The 17,682-nt window shown below is 43.3% G+C and overlaps 1 protein-coding gene across 9 annotated transcripts in view; it reads left to right on the top strand.

Moving 5' to 3' along the window:
• Window positions 1-17,682, top strand: part of ap3b2 (adaptor related protein complex 3 subunit beta 2) — a 248,611-nt gene that overhangs the window by 159,681 nt on the left and 71,248 nt on the right. For all 9 annotated transcript variants that reach the window (XM_043680547.2, XM_043680543.2, XM_087982119.1 and 6 more), the window contains 5 exons: window positions 3,572-3,704; window positions 4,668-4,777; window positions 10,320-10,496; window positions 12,004-12,190; window positions 16,111-16,229. In XM_043680547.2, the coding sequence (XP_043536482.2) occupies window positions 3,572-3,704; window positions 4,668-4,777; window positions 10,320-10,496; window positions 12,004-12,190; window positions 16,111-16,229 (726 nt within the window). The remainder of the gene's footprint in view (window positions 1-3,571; window positions 3,705-4,667; window positions 4,778-10,319; window positions 10,497-12,003; window positions 12,191-16,110; window positions 16,230-17,682) is intronic.

Below are 17,682 nucleotides of genomic sequence, written 5' to 3'. Positions count from 1 at the left end.
TGCAGGCGTTTGTTCTATTCTGTATGACTATGGCTCCTCCTTTGTCTGCTGGTTTGTTGACAGTGTTGTGATTGGTCTTGAGAGCTTGAATGGCGTTGCATTGTGCTCAGTGATATTTTGCTCCACCTTGTGAGTGTGGCTGAGAAATTTGGCTTTCACATATTTCCTGACAGTTTGAGCATCTATATAAGCCCAGGACAATGGCCCTCTGGAGGGTTTCCTTTGGTTGCTCCATTGCAGATCTCTCTGTCAATTGTTCCGTTTTGTCAGTTGTCTAATTGGACTCGCTGCTGACATCTTGGAAGAATTCCCAGAGTCTCATTCGCATGATGAATTCCTCTGTGCCTGCCGCAAGACCAGTGGAGTCCATTTTGGTGGTGAGGCAGAGTTGAGCCATTGGCTGAGAACTTTGATCTCATCCAGTTGAAGGGTATGGTCCAATAAGTTGACAATCGATTTCCCTGTGGTGGTGCCATTTTCAACTGTGGTGCCAGGGGAGGCTTCGCTACTGCTGGTGGTTATGCCAAGTTTCTTTAGCTTCTTGTTCTTGATGTGCAAAGGACACACCCGTGAACTAAACAGATTGATCAAGACTTTTGATTCAGTCTTTCAGAGTACCCTGCGTATTCTCATCTCGTGTAATTCTCACGTAGGGGACTTCTACTTCCTTCTGAAGGTACACAAAGCCAACACACCTGGACATCCCATCATCTCGGGCAGTGGGACTCTGTGTGAGAACCTTTCTGGCTATGCCAGGGTGTGGCAATGCTGCTCCTTTAACAAAGTTGTTCTGTCCTTATTTTTTTTTCAGAGGGATCGTAATGGCAGAGGTTCTGAAAAGCCTGGAAATATCTACTTGAAAAAGCACTTAATTGCTTTTATTTAAAATACTTGTACAATGAAAGGGGAGTGGCCATTTTTCCCAGATCAGGGTTTGGTTTGGTTTGGTTTTAGCAGTCTGGTGGGGTTTTGTTTGCAGCTTCTGGTCAAGTTTAGCTGTGAACCCAGAGAAGCTGCTGGACCCAAAGTGGTTCCATGCTGATCCTCTCCCTCTCTGACATCTCTCCTGTACGAATCTGTGTTTGGTTTTACCTTTTTTAGCCAAGGGAATGTTTATGGGGATATTGCAAGTATTTGGAACAGCATTATTAAATTGCAATAGAGTCGATTGGGTTTTCAGTTAGGTTGTTATTCTAAATTCAGTTCTCCTTTGTATGTGTTTCATTCAGTGGTCTGTAAATAAACTTAGTTTTGTTTAAAACTGTACAGTTGGGTCAGCTGTATTACTCCTGGAATATTCACTTTACACCTGATTAAAACAACCAGAAAAGTTAGGGTCCGGGCTATCTTCTTGAAATATTTTGACGTGTCTGGTCTGGTCCATAACAGAGGGCATATTGAAGCTCATTCTTCAGGGATCCCCTCAGCTTCTGTTGTGACACCACAGATTTCTTACAGAAACTCAGCACCCATGGACCAGTTGAACTAATGAACATTTCGGCACTTTATACCAGCATCCCCCACGAAGACAGCATCGCGGCAACAGCCTTTGCACTCAATACCAACAACTGCCAATCTCTAGACACCATCCAACAACTCATTTGCTTCATCCTCGACCACCGTGTCTTCACCTTCTACAACCAGTTCATTATCCAGACACCCGGAACAGCCATGGAAACCAAATTTTCACCCCAGTAGGCCAACATTTTCATGCACAAATTCAAACAAGACTTGTTTGCTGCACCGGGCCTCCGACTAACACAATACTCCAGATATATTGGCAACATTTCTTCCTTTGGAACCATAGCGGGGAGTCACTGAAACAATTTCATAGTGATATCAACAAGTTCATCCCACCATCAGACTTACCATGGCATACTATTTAGAATCAGTCTCATTTTTGGACACATACATCTCCATCAAAGATGGGCACCTCAATACCTCACTCTACAGCAAGCCTATGGATAACCTCACAACTTTGCACTTCTCTAGTTTCCATCCTAAACATATTGAAACAGCCATCCCCAATGGACAAGGCCTACGCATACACAGGATCTGTTCAGATGAGGAGGAACGCAACAAAAACCTGAAGGTGCTGAAGGACACCCTCATAAGAATGAGCTACAATGCCCAATTCATTGATCGCCAGTCATCGTAATGACCTCCACAGGAGATGGACAGAGGATACACCTGAAAGGCTACCCCTCTTTGCTCCACTTTCCAGGTGTGGAGAAACGACACCTCATTCTTCACAGCCTACATCCACATTATTGATGAGAATGAGCACCTTACCAAGATCTTCCCTATGCCTCCATGTCACGCCTTTAAACAACCGCCAAATCTTAAACAGACCATTGTTCGCAGAAAACTACTCAGTCTTCAGGACAAAATTGGCCACAACACCACACAACCCTGTCATGGCAAACACTGCAAGACATATCTGAGTGTCAACACGGATACTACCATTACATGCGGGGACACCACCCACCACGTGCGTGGTAGGTAATCATGTAACTCGGCCAACATTGTCTATCTCAAATGCTACAGGTAAGGATGCCCCAAGGCATGGTATATGACAATGGATGAATGGACACCATGCAACAATCGCCAAGAGGGATATTCCCTCTTAGTGAGGGAACACTTCAGCAGTCAAGGACATTCAGCCTCGGAGCTTCAGGTGAATGTCCTCCAAAGCAGACTTGGGAACACACTGACCAGATGCTGATAGCCATGTTCGGTACCAAGTACAGTCTCAACTGGGATCTTGGGTTCATGTTACATTACAGGTGGCCCCACTACACTATACACTCTCACACATATACTTGCACATATTCACAAACACACTCACACAGACATATACTGTGTAACACTTGTGCACACGATCTATTAAGCGTGCGCGCGCACACACACACACTCTTGCACTCTTTCACACGCACATGTCTCTAGCACACACACATTCACAGACTCCCTCCCACACATGCACTCTCTCTCTCTCTATCTTTCTCTCTCTCTCTCCCTGACACACACACACACAAACAAAAGCTCTTTAAGTAATGTAGATCTTAAAGGTGTTTTAAAGGATGAGAAAGAAGTGTAGAAGTTCAGGGAAAGAATTCTAGAACATAAAATCCAGACAGCTGAAGGTGTACCCAACACCTGTGCAGAGTGAGAAATCTTGTAGCATCACCATAACCCACCTCCTCCTTCTGCAGGTGCAATTCCCCTACAGGTCATTGTTAATTATTGTGTTAGTTTTTAGTTATGCTTGCAAAGGTACTGCAGTGATTTGCTGTTACCTTCTGCAGGTTGCTCACATGGCTGACCAGGAATTTCTCCTATTCTTACTGCTTGCCATCGGAATGTTAGAAGGATTTAAAAGTTGAGGCTCAACCTGTTTGGCTGTGTTCTGAATGTACCTTCTTTGTGCATCAAGTCCTGGATTGGGATTTGAATTCAGAGATTTTGGTTCAGAGGCAGGGGTGCTATCCATTGTACCACACAATGTCCTCTCATTATTATTATGTAACTATTATTACTGTACAGCCATTCATCACTTTCTTTTTTCCTTTAGACATATATCAAGAGTCAAGACAAGGACTTTGTAGCTGCTACTATACAGGCTATTGGCCGATGTGCTACCAACATTGATGAGGTCCGTGACACTTGCCTGAATGGATTGGTTCAACTGTTGTCCAATAGAGATGGTGAGGCCCAAGCAACAAACAGCCAACAGCAAATACTGAAAGCTGGTAGAAAAATATTTAGTGTGCGACACTTGGTTTAAAATGCATGCCTTGTGCATCAATGACAAAACACAAGAGTAGAATATAGTAGCAATCACGATACAGATCCTTTGACAGATTTATTCTACTTGCAATCCCATTTCAGTCTGTATTTCTCTACCCATTAAGTCCCAATGCCATCCCAATGATTCACTGATCAAATCAAGCATCATGTTGTTTGCAATGTCACTGATGCTACTCAACCAGCCTGCACTTGCAAAACCCAACACAAATTATTTGTAATTGGACAGCATTTATTCAACAATCCTGATATGCTAATAGTTGCATGAATAACTATGTTAAGATTATTAGAGGAGCTTGTAATACGACATACTCTCATAAGCAGAGGTGTGTTCCCTGAAAACAAAAGGAATATGTTCAAGCCGCGTTCCTTGTTTGAATTACAGGGGAGCTTGGGAAACCTGTAGTTCTTGGTTGCTTTCTCCATGGCAATGCCAGAGTCTAATCAAATTCAAATTGCCAACCGATTAGCATCTTTTTTTTCCTGTAGCATAGATTATGATCATTTAGAATTTGGCATACTTGCATATGGCTTGATAAGTGCAAGACAGAAAACTTCAACAACATATCTGTTATTTCAGTATTATTCATTAACACATATTCCGCCATCCTGCAATGTCATCACATGTTTCCTAAGTGTGCAATCTCTCAGTCCTGTCATGCCAATTTGCATTTCCTCTATTTTCTGTTGCTCAGGACATATCTGTTCAATGAAGGGCTGTATCATCCTGTTCTGTCCTCACTACCACCATCTCCTCTCCCACTCACTCACATGCTTACATTATTTGTCCTATGGTACTGAAGGAAGATGGGGCTATTGACTAGAGTTGTGCTGTTTTAATCACAACTTACATTGTATTGCAGAGTTGGTGGTTGCTGAATCTGTGGTCGTCATTAAGAAGCTGTTGCAGATGCAACCATCGCAACATAGTGACATCATCCGACATATGGCAAAACTCATTGACAACATCATGGTGAGTGTCAGGGTAGGATACGAGGATGTTGACTCTTTTACTTTTTAAAAACTTATTCATTTCAGAATGTAGATCTTCGCTGGTTAGGACAGCATTTACTACAATTCCTAATTGCCCTTGAGATGGTGGCAGTACTCCAGGAATCTATTTGATGCGGGAACATACACCCGGCTGTTAGGGAGGGGTTCCAGACCTTTGGCCAAGAAACACTGAAAGAAAGTTGATATATTTCTAAGTCAGTATTGTGAGTGGCTTAGAGAATAATTTTCAGGGAGTGGTTTTTCTATATATCTGCTGCCCTTGTCCTTCTAGGTCATAGTGATTTTGTGTTTGGAATGCCTAAGTGAATCTCTTAGACTGCTTCCCCTGAAATAATCCCCAGAACCTTACATTTATGACCACGTCAATCTTTCATTGCTCCATGTACAAATGCTGAAAATGTGTTGCTGGAAAAGCGCAGCAGGTCAGGCAGCATCCAAGGAGCAGGAGAATCGACGTTTCGGGCATGAGCCCTTCTTCAGGCTGATGCCCGAAACGTCGATTCTCCTGCTCCTTGGATGCTGCCTGACCTGCTGCGCTTTTCCAGCAACACATTTTCAGCTCTGATCTCCAGCATCTGCAGTCCTCACTTTCCCCTCCATGTACAATGCTAAATCTCTTATTGCTTGTTTGTGTGAGAGACCTGCATGCTCTTTCTGAATACTTAACCTGTTGACTCACAGTTGAATCCAGATTCCAGGCCACATTTGCACCCAAAAGGATCATCCAGAGAATCTCAGAACTTCTATTCAGTAACCCTCAAATGTTTCTTGTCGATGTGCCTGAAATATTACATTTTCCCTAAGTCTTTAGTGGATGGATGGAGTGAAATTTATTATCATGATCGTTACACCATGTCTATAACTACTCTGTTGTCACAAGGGCATATATAAGGCAGCCTGCTCATGCAAGCATTAATTGGGACCCATCGACATCTAAGCCTTTCATCCCACTGTCATGCTCTAAAATATAATTGTGTTTATAGAGGAACCTTGATTATCCGAACAAGATGGGGGGGCACTGTTTCATTTGGATAACTGATTATTCGGTTAATTGATTCCATGCCTTTCCTCTGGGGCTTGGAGTTTTCTGTTAGGTTCGCTCCCCATTCAGGAGACTAGGCAGCAACACACCGCGTATGAGCCCCTGACCCGTCCAACACCACACCCCCATCCGCCCCCCCCCCACCCCATCATCTGCCATCCAACCCCAACCCCTGGTCACCCCACAACCCCGTCAACTCCCACCCTGCAACCCAGTCTGCCCCCCAATCCTGTCCATCCCCCCCCACCCAACCCAACCCCATCCGAAACCGGACCCCCATCTGCCGCCATCCCAACCCCTCCCGCTCACCCACCAAACCTGTCCAACCCTGCTGCTCCACAACCCTGTCCAACACCACCACCACCCCCCCCCCCCCCCCCCCGTCTGCCTCCACTCCCGCACTCCCATCCACCCCCACTCCCTCTCTGGAGCAGCCAGACTGGACACACACATACACACCTTTTTACTGCAACTTTTTGATAGTTTCCACCTTCGCCCTGTACAGGACAATGTTAGAGAGATTATCTGGGAAAGGGGGGTTTAGGGTACACCCCTATGTAGAACTCCAGGGAAAGTGTTGGGGGAGAGAGAGAGGGCTGGAGGTCAGTCATTTGGAGACGGTGCCTGGGCTCCCATCGAGGTCTAGGACTGTTCTCGGCAGCATTTCGGTAAGCCGAGTTAACTTTTAATCACTGTAAAAAAGAGACGCGATCAGTGTTGAAAACACATCTTTGATGTAAAATTTCCATCGGACCTTGAGATCTTCTTCGGATAATCCGATATTCGGAATTGATATTTGGATAATCAAGGTTCCTCTGTAAACAGAATTCAAATCCACACTTTTATGTGATAGCTTTATTTAAGTTAGCTAAACTCCCTTAAAATCATCTCCATTGATTATTATCTCTCTACATTTATCCAACCATTTCAAACCAATTAACTCTTAAGTAATGTATCCACCACCTATTCACTCATTCCACCACGTCTGAGGCATTCATAGAACATAGAACATTGAACAATACAGCGCAGAACAGACCCTTCAGCCCTCGATGTTGCGCCAACCTGTGAACTATTCTAAGCTCATCACCCTACACTATCCCATCATCATCCATGTGCTTATCCAAGGATCGTTTAAATCTCCCTACCCTTACACATTCCACACCCTTACCACTCTCTGAGTAAAGAAACTGCCTCTGACATCTGTCTTAAATCTATCACCCTATAATTTGTAGTTATGCCCTCTCGTACAAGCTGACGTCATCATCTGAGGAAAAAGACTTTCACTGTCTACCCTCTGATCATCTCGTCTGTCTCTATCAAATCCCCTCTTAGCCTTCTTCTTTCCAATGAGAACAGACGCAATGCTCTCAGCCTTTCCTCATAAGAGCTTCCCTCCAGACCAGGCAACATCCTGGTAAAACTCCTCTGCACCTTTTCCAATGCTTCCACATCTTTCTCGAAATATGGGGACCAGAGTTGTACACAGTATTCCAAGTGCGGCCGCGCTAGTGTTTGTATAGTTGCAGCATGACCTTGTGGCTCCGGAACTCAATCCCTCTACCAGTGAAACCTAACACACTGTATGCCTTCTTAACAGCACTATCAACCTGGGTGGCAACTTTCAGGGATCTATGTACATGGACTCCAAGATCCCTCTGCACTACCAAGAATCGGTCCATTGACCCAGTATTCTGCCTTCCTGTTATTCTTCCCAAAGTGAATCACCTCACATTTCGCTGCATTGAACTCCATTTGCTACCTCTCAGCCCAATTCTACAGTTTATCCAAGTCCCCCTGCAACCTGTAACATTCTTCCAAGTTGTCCATTACTCCACCGACTTTAGGGTCATCTGCAAATTTACTAATCCATCCACCTATGCCTGCGTCTAAATCATTTATAAAAATGACAAACAGCAGTGGTCCCAAAACAGATCCTTGTGGCACACCACTAGTAACCAGACTCCAGGCTGAATATTTTCCATCAACCACCACTCGCTGCCTTCTTTCAGAAAGCCAGTTTCTAATCCAAACTACAAATTCACCCTCAATCCCATGCCTCTGCATTTTCTCCAACTGCCTACCATATGGAACCTTATCAAAGGCTTGGCTGAAGTCCATGTACATCACCTCAACTGCCCTACTCTCATCTACATGCTTGGTCACCTTGTCAAAAAACTCAATGAGGTTTGTGAGACATGACCTGCCCTTAACGAAACCAAATTGAAATCAAATCGACTATTCGAAATCAAATTGTTGGTTGCTAAATGATTATAAATCCTATCACGTATAATCCTTTCCAAAACCTTTCCTACAACAGAAGTAAGGCTCCTTAAAACTATATTAGATAATAACAAATTCCTCTTTTTCCTTCATAAATAAAACTGTAATTTTTAAAAAATGAACAAAACATAGAAAATGACATACAATTATATTCCCATCTTTTCTTTGCACATTAAAGTTCCAAGTGTTCTTTCTCCAATAAATGTAACAGTTTCTTAGAAATTGCTGCTTTCTTTGTAAAACAATTAAATAGCTGATTGCTGCCATCCACCCATTTCAATTTGGAAATCTCCCCATCTTCCATCCTCTGTTTTAAAACTGCAAGATCGACCTTTTGTCACCCACACATTTTGTTGAATGTACATTATCCTATTTTATGATTGATGTGGCACTCAGTATTGCTGCTGAATTTCTTTCAGAAATTTCTGATTAAGTTTGCTCATAAAAATGCCTCACTAAGAGCATGAGTCTTCATCATTAATATACTCCTCTGCTGATCTTTTTACTTTCCCAAGCTAAAGGGCAACATTTACTAGAGGAAACATTATAAACCCTCTGCACTTGAGAACCAATCACAGAGATTTGCATTAGAGGCATCACTAAAACCAACAAGTTTCATGCTTCTGGTATCTCCCAGTGAAGGGAATTTCAAAACACAATGCTTAATTTTTAATTTTTTCAATGTTCTGTTTACCTGAATAATATCTTCCACCTTGGGATTTTTCATACTCAACCCTAATATTCAAATCTGACATTTGGCCTTTTTGAGGGCCCAACTATGAAAATCCTGGGGGTTGCCAATAACCAGAAATTGAACTGAACTAGCCATATAAATACAATGTCTACAAAGGCTTTCCTGAGGCTAGGAATTCTTCAGTGAGTTATTCATCTTCTGACTGCCCAAAGCCTGTCCACCGTAGAAAGTAGAAGTTTGGAAGTACAAAGTAAGCCAGGCAACATCAGGAGGTGGAGAAGTCAACGTTCCGGGTGTAACCCTTCTGCAAACTTGGGGGTGGGTATAAGTGGAGCTGCAGATAAAGGAGAATGTAATGACAGGTTCGGGGAGGGGGGGAGTCAGGGTGGCGAGGTAGATAGAGATGAACACAGGTAGAGGGTACAGCCTGGTTGGTTGATGGAAGGAATGAATCTGGTTGGAAGCTGGAAGGAAGGGTTGATCAGAGGAATGGAAGGGAGGGGGAGGGGATGGGAAGGGAGTTGGAGGATGGGAAGGGAGGCTGTTTGAAATTGGAGAACTCAATATTCAGTCCTCCAGGCTGTAGGCTGCCCAGGGGGAAGATGAGGTGTTGTTCTTCCAATTTGCGGTCTAATTTGCTGTGGCATTGGAGGAGGCCAAGGATGGTCATGTCGGAAAGGGAGTGGGAGAGGAAATTGAAATGAACGGTGACTGGGAGGCCAAGTCAGCCCCTGCAGGCCTGGCTGAGATGCTCAGCGAAACATGCCCTGTTTCTTCGCATCTGAGATTTAACCGACTATAGTGGTGTCAACAGTGAACTTGTAAATGGCATTAGTCTGGCATTTGGCGACGTAGTCGTGGGTATACATTGAGTACAGTAGGGGCTGAGTACGCACCCCTGGGGGACTCCAGTGTTGAGTGTTAGTGAGGATGAAATATTGTCCCCAATCTTCACTGATGACGGCCTGTGGGTCAGGAAACTGAGGATCCAGTTGCAGAAATCACTAAGTTCAGTAACAAGGGTTAAGATTGATGTTGTGCTTAGGCCCTGGAGTGAGAATTGACCTCAGAGCCTTGTGACTCAAAGGCGAGAGTGCAATCAACTGAGTTGGTGAAGCTAAAAGAACAACCCATTTGGACACCTTTTTTGCTTTGGTTCAGTCGTCGGACATGGGCTTTGCTGACAGGCCAACATTTATTGCTTAGGAGGCTTTGGAGGCTAGCGTTTATTGCCCAGCCCTAGTTGCCCTCCAGAAGGTGGTGGTGAGCTGTCTTTTTGAACTACATGCTGGAGATTGACCCAAAATGCCCTTAGGGAAGGAATTGTGACACAAATCCATCTTCATCAACATGCTGAGGTAAGACTTCAGCCTGGATCTTCTGACTCAGAAATGCAAATGCTACCTCTGTGTTGCACAATCTTTGAAACAACCTATTTGCTGACACAAAGAACGATCACTGATTATTTGTCTTTTCTCTGTATAGGTTCCTATGGCAAGAGCCAGTATCCTTTGGCTTATTGGTGAGTACTGTGAACATGTGCCCACGATCGCTCCTGATGTGCTTCGGAAAATGGCCAAGTCCTTCACCAATGAGGAAGACATTGTTAAGCTGCAAATCACTAACCTGGCTGCCAAACTGTACCTTACCAACTCCAAACAGGTGTTTGTCTATTCTCTTATGCAATGGGGCAATACAAAGGTGGGAGGTGTTGATGCTAAATTTTGCTCATGGTTATTATTTACTTATGCTGCTCCATTTGAGCTATATTATGTTTTTTTTCAAATGAAGTCATCAATGTGAGTGTCAAATTCCTGATCAAGTTGGAAAATGGGCAAGTTTATTGATTAAGTTAAAACTTTATTGCTAAGCAACCTTTAGTCTTGAGAATACAAGGTCTGAACTGAATGGGGCTGTCTGGAAATTGGCAAAAGTTTCAATTGGTCCCATTTGCCCCGACACAGAACATGTTATGAATGTACAAAACTGATGGGCAAGAAAAGACCTATTTCAGTCAAGCCTTCTCCATGCATCAGAAGGGGTCAGAGTATTCTAACTCAACACTTGCTTCATTCTCTTTCCCTCTTCAATTCCCCACCTTCACCTCCAACATCCTATGGAGTCTTTTAACCTTCTAGAGCAAACAGGGGAAAACAGTACACAGTATAAAATTGTACCCTGACCCCTTCAAGAGATTGTAAGTCCAGAAATCAACAAGTTATCTATTGCGTTTATCTTTCATACTGTGTAATTTCCATCTATATTAGGAGTTAGCCTAGTTCCTTCTTTGAGGGATAATAATCCAGAAGTTTTAACTTGAAGGGGTGAATCAGACAAGATCGTTCGAGTGCTCTACCTGTGTGCAAAGAGGTCAGCTTATTCTCTGTGGGTATTACGCTGGTTGATCTTAGTGTGTATGGAACCATCAGACAATAAAGAGTTATTCAAATGCCCTGATACAGCTGCCATAGACCATAGAACATTATAGTGCAGTACAGGCCCTTCGGCCCTTGAGTTTTACCGACCTGTGAAACCAATCTGAAGCCCATTCAATCTACACAATTCCAATATTATCCATATGTTTATCCAATAACCATTTAAATGCCCTTAATGTTGGCAAGTCCACTACTGTTGCAGGCAGGACATTCCACGCCCTGACTACTCTCTGAGTAAAGAATCTACCTCTGACATCTGTCCTATATCTATCACCCCTCAATTTAAAGCTATGTCCCCTCGTGCTAGCCATCACATCCGAGGGAAAAAAAGCTCTCAATGTCAACCCTATCTAATTCTCGGTCATCTTGTGTGCCTCTATTAAGTCACCTCCTAACCTTCTTCTCTCTAAAGAAAGCAGCCTCAAGTCCCTCAGCCTTTCCTCGTAAGACCTTTCCCCCATACTCGGCAACAGATGTTTTCTCTACGATAATTGATGATAGTTTCATGGACACCATGACTAGTTGCCATTTCCAGAAATCAGTTGCCATGATGGGATTTAAATCCATGACCCTACAAGCATTAGCCTGGGCCTCTGGATTCCTGTTCCAGTGAAGTTTCCACTACATTACCACCTTAGGTTTTTACAAAACATCAATCTATTACTCTGGTCATATTGATGTTGTATTTGGTTGACATACTTTATGGTTTTGTTTTATTTCTCCTTGCCCTCCAGACCAAACTGCTGACTCAGTACGTTCTTAATCTGGCCAAGTATGACCAGAACTATGACATCCGGGACCGAGCCCGTTTCATCCGGCAGCTCATTGTTCCAACAGAGAAAAGTGGTGTGTTGAGCAAGTATGCCAAGAAGTTGTTTCTGGCCCAGAAGCCTGCCCCAGTCCTTGAATCCTCCTTTAAAGGTAGGAAGTTATGATATATCAATTTTGTTTATTATGGTTTGAGGCAGTGGGGTCACAGTAAGAAGAATCTTCTTCTGGTGGTGAGGTTGGAGGCAGGAAGAATATTTAATTAAGTGGAATGGTGTCTTACCCAAAATCCCGTAACCTTCCAGCCTCCACTAGAATCTGAGTGGGAAGGCACGTGGTCAGACTTACCATCCTGCTGCCAAGTGAGGCCAAGAAGTGGCCTCATGACATTACCTGCCTGTATTAGGTCCTGGTGGCCAACCCAAGGGCTGTCAGCCTCTAATTGGCAAAGTTTTGGCCCCAGCTCTTCATGCTGCAGGTGAGGATCAACAGGATTGTTCTTAATGAGTTTGTGAACCTCAGCCTTAACAATGATGGAATACTGATAATTGATCAGTACGCATCATATTTATTGTTTTAATCAGAACAGAAATTATTGCTGGGATTCATTTGCAAGACAAAGCCATTCAGCCTGTTGAGCCTGTTCTGCCATTCAATTCAATTTTAACCTTGTCTGTCATCTTACTGAAAAAAGATCTGTGGATCTTGGATTCCAGATTTCCAATTGACCTACAAATCTGAACAATGTTGCTTTTGAGGGAGGACAGATTTCCAGATTTCCATTACCCTTTGATCCAATTGGCTCTAAATTTCAGGTTCTCTCTGCGCCACATGCCATTTTGTACCTCTCCTCCAGCACAGACTCTGGACCATGTTGTCATACCCCCGACCAAGAACCTTACAACAGTAGAACGTAGAAGGCGGCCATTTGACCCCAGCTCTTTAAAAAGACAATCCAGTTAGTCCCACTGACATGCACTTTCTTTTCCCTCCCTGACTATTGCTTATTACATTTTGGAAAATTGTATTTCTGAGAGGAAATCCTCACAGTGCTTGCTCAATTATTTATCTTACTAACTTAATCCAGAAATGAAACATACACGGCTGAACAAATACCTCACTCAGGAGGAGGAGGTCTCAGTTAAAATGTTTTTAAAATCTGTGATAATTCAATTAAACACTTCATAATTCAGCTTCAGATCACTAATTTTATATAATCAGTCAACCGTGTTTATTAAGCCCAAAACAAAACTTCTATTAAATGTGAGTGAAACTTGGTAAGCAATGCAAGAAAACATGCAGGCAAGTAATCCTCACTTCACACCAGTGCCATGGCAGAACATATCACAGAATCATAGTCATAGAGACGTACAGCGCAGAAACATACTCTTCGGTCCACCTCACCATGCCGACCAGATATCTTAACCTAATCTAGTCTAATTTGCCAGCACTTGGCCATATCCCTCTAAACCCTTCCATCTCACTCCTGACTTGCGTTTTGTAAACTGTGGACAGCCATTGCAGAGATAGGAGGCAAGTTACTCATTGCAGGATTCCCAGTCTCTGATCTGCTCGTCTTCACAGTATTTATATTGCAAGTCCAGTTCAGTTTTGATCAATGGTAAGCCCCAGAATGTTGATAGTAAGAGATTCAATGGTGGTAATACTATTGACTATCAAAGGGAGATGATCAGATTCTCTCTTGTTGGAGTATAAATGATTTGGATGTGAACATAGGAGGTATAGTTAGTATGTTTGCAGATGACACCAAAATTGGAGATGTCATGGACAGCAAAGAAGGTTACCTCAGAGTATAACAGGATCTTGATCAGGTGGGCCAATGGGCTGAGGAGTGGCAGATGGAGTTTACTTTAGATAAATGCAAGGTGCTGCATTTTGGATGCCTTTTTAATACTGTAATTGTAGCAGCCTCCACCACTTCCTCTGGAAGCTCAATTCCTAAAGACACCACCCTCTGTGTGAAAAAGTTGCCCCTTAGGCCCCTTATATATCTTTCTCTTCTCACCCTAAACCTAGTTCTGGACTTCCCCACCCCAGCGGAAAGACCTTGTTTATTTATCCTATCCATGCCCCTCAGGATTTTATAAACCTCTATACGGTCACCCCATCAGCCTCTGACGCTCCAGGGAAAACAGTCCCAGCCTATTCAGCCTCTCCTTAGACACCAGAATTCTGGAGACCAGAATTGTGCACAGTATTCCAAAAGTGGCCTAACCAATGTCTTCTACAGCCGCAACATGACCTCTCAACTCCTAAACTCAATGCTCTGACCAATACAGGAAAGTATACCTATTGCCTTCTTTACTAACGTATTTACCTACAACTCTACTTTTTAGGAATTATGAACCTGCTCTTCAAGGTCTCTTTGTTCAGCAACACTCCCCAGGACTTTACCATTAAGTGTATAAGTCCTGCTCTGATTTGTTTTTCTAAAATGGAGCATCTTGTATTTATCTAAATTAATCTCCATCTGTCACTCCTCAGCCCACTGGCCCGTCTGATCAAGATCCCGGTGTACTCTGAGGTAGCCTTCTTTGCTGTCCACGACATCTCCAATTTTGGTGTCATCTGCAAACATACTAACTATACCTCCTAAGTTCACATCCAAATCATTTATACTCCAACAAGAGAGAATCTAATCATCTCCCTTTGATAGTCAATGGTATTATCATCATTGAATCTCCTACTGTCAAGATTCTGGGGCTGACCACTGATCAAAACTAAACTGGACTCGCCATATAAATACTGTGGAGACAAGCAGATCAGGAACTGGGAATCCTGTGATGAGTAACTTGCCTCCTATCTCTGCAATGGCTGTCCACAGTCTACAAGACGCTAGTCAGGAGTGAGATGGAATACTCTCCACTTGGTGCAAGAAGTTCAAGAAGTTCAACACCAGCCAGGGTAAAGTAGCTCACTTGATTCATATCCCAGCCATCATCTTTAACGTTCACTTGCAGCCCTAATGCACAGTGACAGCAGTGTGTATAATCTGAAACATCCACTGCAGCAACTCAACTAGGCTCCTCCAAAAACACCTTCAGTAGTCACACCCTCAATCATCTAGATGGGCAAGAGCAGCAGATACTTAGGTACACCAACATTTGCAAGTTCCCCTACAAGCCATGCGCCATCTTGACAAAAGAACAAAGAGAAGTACAGCACAGGATCAAGACCATTGGCCCTTCAAGGCTGTGTCAATCATCATGCCCTAATTAAACTAAAAAACAAACCTTCTGCCCTTATTCAATCCATTTCCCTCTATTCCCTCTCTATTCATGTAATCATCCAGAAGCCTCTTAAATTTCGCTAACGTATCTGCTTCCACCACCTCTTTGGCAATGCGTTCCACGCTCCTACCACTCTCTGCATGAAAAACTTCCCTCACACATCTATCTCCCTTAATCACTCCCCCTCTCACCTTGAACTTCTGCCCTCTTGTAATTAAAACTTCAACTCTGGGAAAAAGCCTCTGTCTATCTACCCTATTTATGCCTTTCATAATTTTGTAGACATCTATCAGGTCTTCTCACAGCCACCATCTTTCCAGTGAAAACAATCATAGTCATTTTAATCTTTCCTCATAGCCAATGCCCTCGATCCAGGCAACATCCTGGTGAACCTTTTCTGCATGCTTTCCAAAGCTTCCATATCCTTCTGGTAGTGTGGCAACCAAACTTGCAACTATATCACCATTCAGCTGTGTCATCACTATCACATATCCAAATTTTGGAGTTCTGGGTGATGGTGTCCCTGGATCACATGATTTGCAGCAGTTCAAGAAGGCAGCTTCCCAAGGACAATTAGAGATAGGCAGTTATGCCAGCTTAACTGAAACATGATTCAGATTTTTAGCAATGTGGTGGAACGTGGTTAAAAACCATTGTAATTATCAGGTCATTTGAATTAAGTGGTTGTGAGTTATGTTGAGTGGTTGATTTGTTTGTTTGTGGACTCTGCAGAGCAGGTCAGGATTAAATATGAGTTGGGCTGTCAGGGTGTCAGGTAGTTCAGAGACAGTTTTATAATTTTGGGATTTGCCTTTCTTACAGATCGGGATCATTTTCAGCTCGGCTCATTGTCCCACCTGCTGAACAGCAAAGCTGGAGGTTACCAGGAACTCCCAGATTGGCCTGAGTCTGCCCCTGACCCCTCGGTCCGTAATGTGGAGGTAATGGACAAAGTTTTAGCAAATTTGGGACAACTGTCCATACCAATACCCTGTTGCATTTATATAGCACCTCTAATGCAGTAAAACGCCACAAGGTGCCTCACAACAGCATCACCAAACAAAACCATGTTCAGCTGCTTCATCAATGACCTTCCCTCCATCATAAGGTCAGTACTGGGTACGTTCGCCAATGATTGCACAATAGTCAGCACCAATCACAACTTCTGAGATACTAAAGTAATCCATGTCCAAAAAAGCAAGATCTGGATAACTTCCAGGCTTGGGCCGAAAAGTGACAAGTAAATTCATGCTATAAAAATGGCAAGCAATGTCTGACTCCAATAAGAGGCAATCCAACCATTGCCCCATGACATTTAATGGCATTACCATCACTGAATTCCCCCACCATTAATATCATAGGGATTACAATTGACCAGAAACTGACCTGGACTATAAATATAAATATAGTGGCTACAAGAACAGGTCAGGGACTAGGAATCCTGCAGCAAATAACTCACTCCTGACTTCTTAAAACCTGTCCATCATCTACAAGGCATAAGTCAGGAGTGTGATGGAATTCTCCCCACTTGCCTGGATGAGTGTCACTGCAACAACACTCAAGAAGCTTAACACCATCTAGGACAAATCAGCTGGCTTGGTTGGCACTACATCCACACATCCACTCCCTCCACCAGTACTGCTCAATAGCTCCAGTCTATTATCTACAAATGCATTTCAGTAAGTTTCCATAAACAGCACCTTTCAAATCCACAATCACTTCCATCTGAAAGGCCAAGGGCAGCAGATACATGGTAACACAGTCACCTGCAAGATCTCTCAATCCGCTCACTTGGAAATATCACTGTTCTTCTGTATCACTGGGTCAAAGTCCTGGGGTTCCCTCTCTATTGGCATTGTGGGTCTATCTCATGCACTCATGGACTACAGCAGTTCAAGAAGGCAGATTATCATCACCTTCTCAAGGGCAACTATGAACATGTAATAAGAGCTGCATCAATGAATATGTTCGATGAGTGAATTTTTTTCTAAATTGCTGCTAAGTTGCAAAAAGAGAGATCCCAGTCAGTGATGAAAAGATAATCTTCGAGGAGATCGGAGAAGTAGAAGAGTTATACAGGGAATTCCAGAGTTTGGGGACCATGCAGCAGCAGTTACAGCCACCAATGGTAGAGCGATGAAAATCTAGGATGCTCTAGAGGCCAGATTTCACAAAGGTTTTGAGATGAAGGCAACTACAGAGATAGAAATGAGACTATGGATAGATTTGAAAATGGGGACGAGGATTTTTAAATCATGACATTACTTGTCAAGGAGCCAGTGTTGGTCAGTGAACATAGGGATGATTGGTAAGTGGACTCTCAGGTTTTGAATTATCTCAAATATGTAGAGAATTAGCAATGAGGCAGCCCACAACAGGGGACATCGAGCTCTT

Source organism: Chiloscyllium plagiosum, unplaced genomic scaffold (genome assembly GCF_037043375.1).
Source record: "Chiloscyllium plagiosum isolate Xiang-an unplaced genomic scaffold, Cpla_swu_hap1 HiC_scaffold_42, whole genome shotgun sequence".
Classification (NCBI taxonomy): domain Eukaryota; kingdom Metazoa; phylum Chordata; class Chondrichthyes; order Orectolobiformes; family Hemiscylliidae; genus Chiloscyllium; species Chiloscyllium plagiosum.
This window is presented reverse-complemented; position numbering and strand designations above follow the sequence as displayed.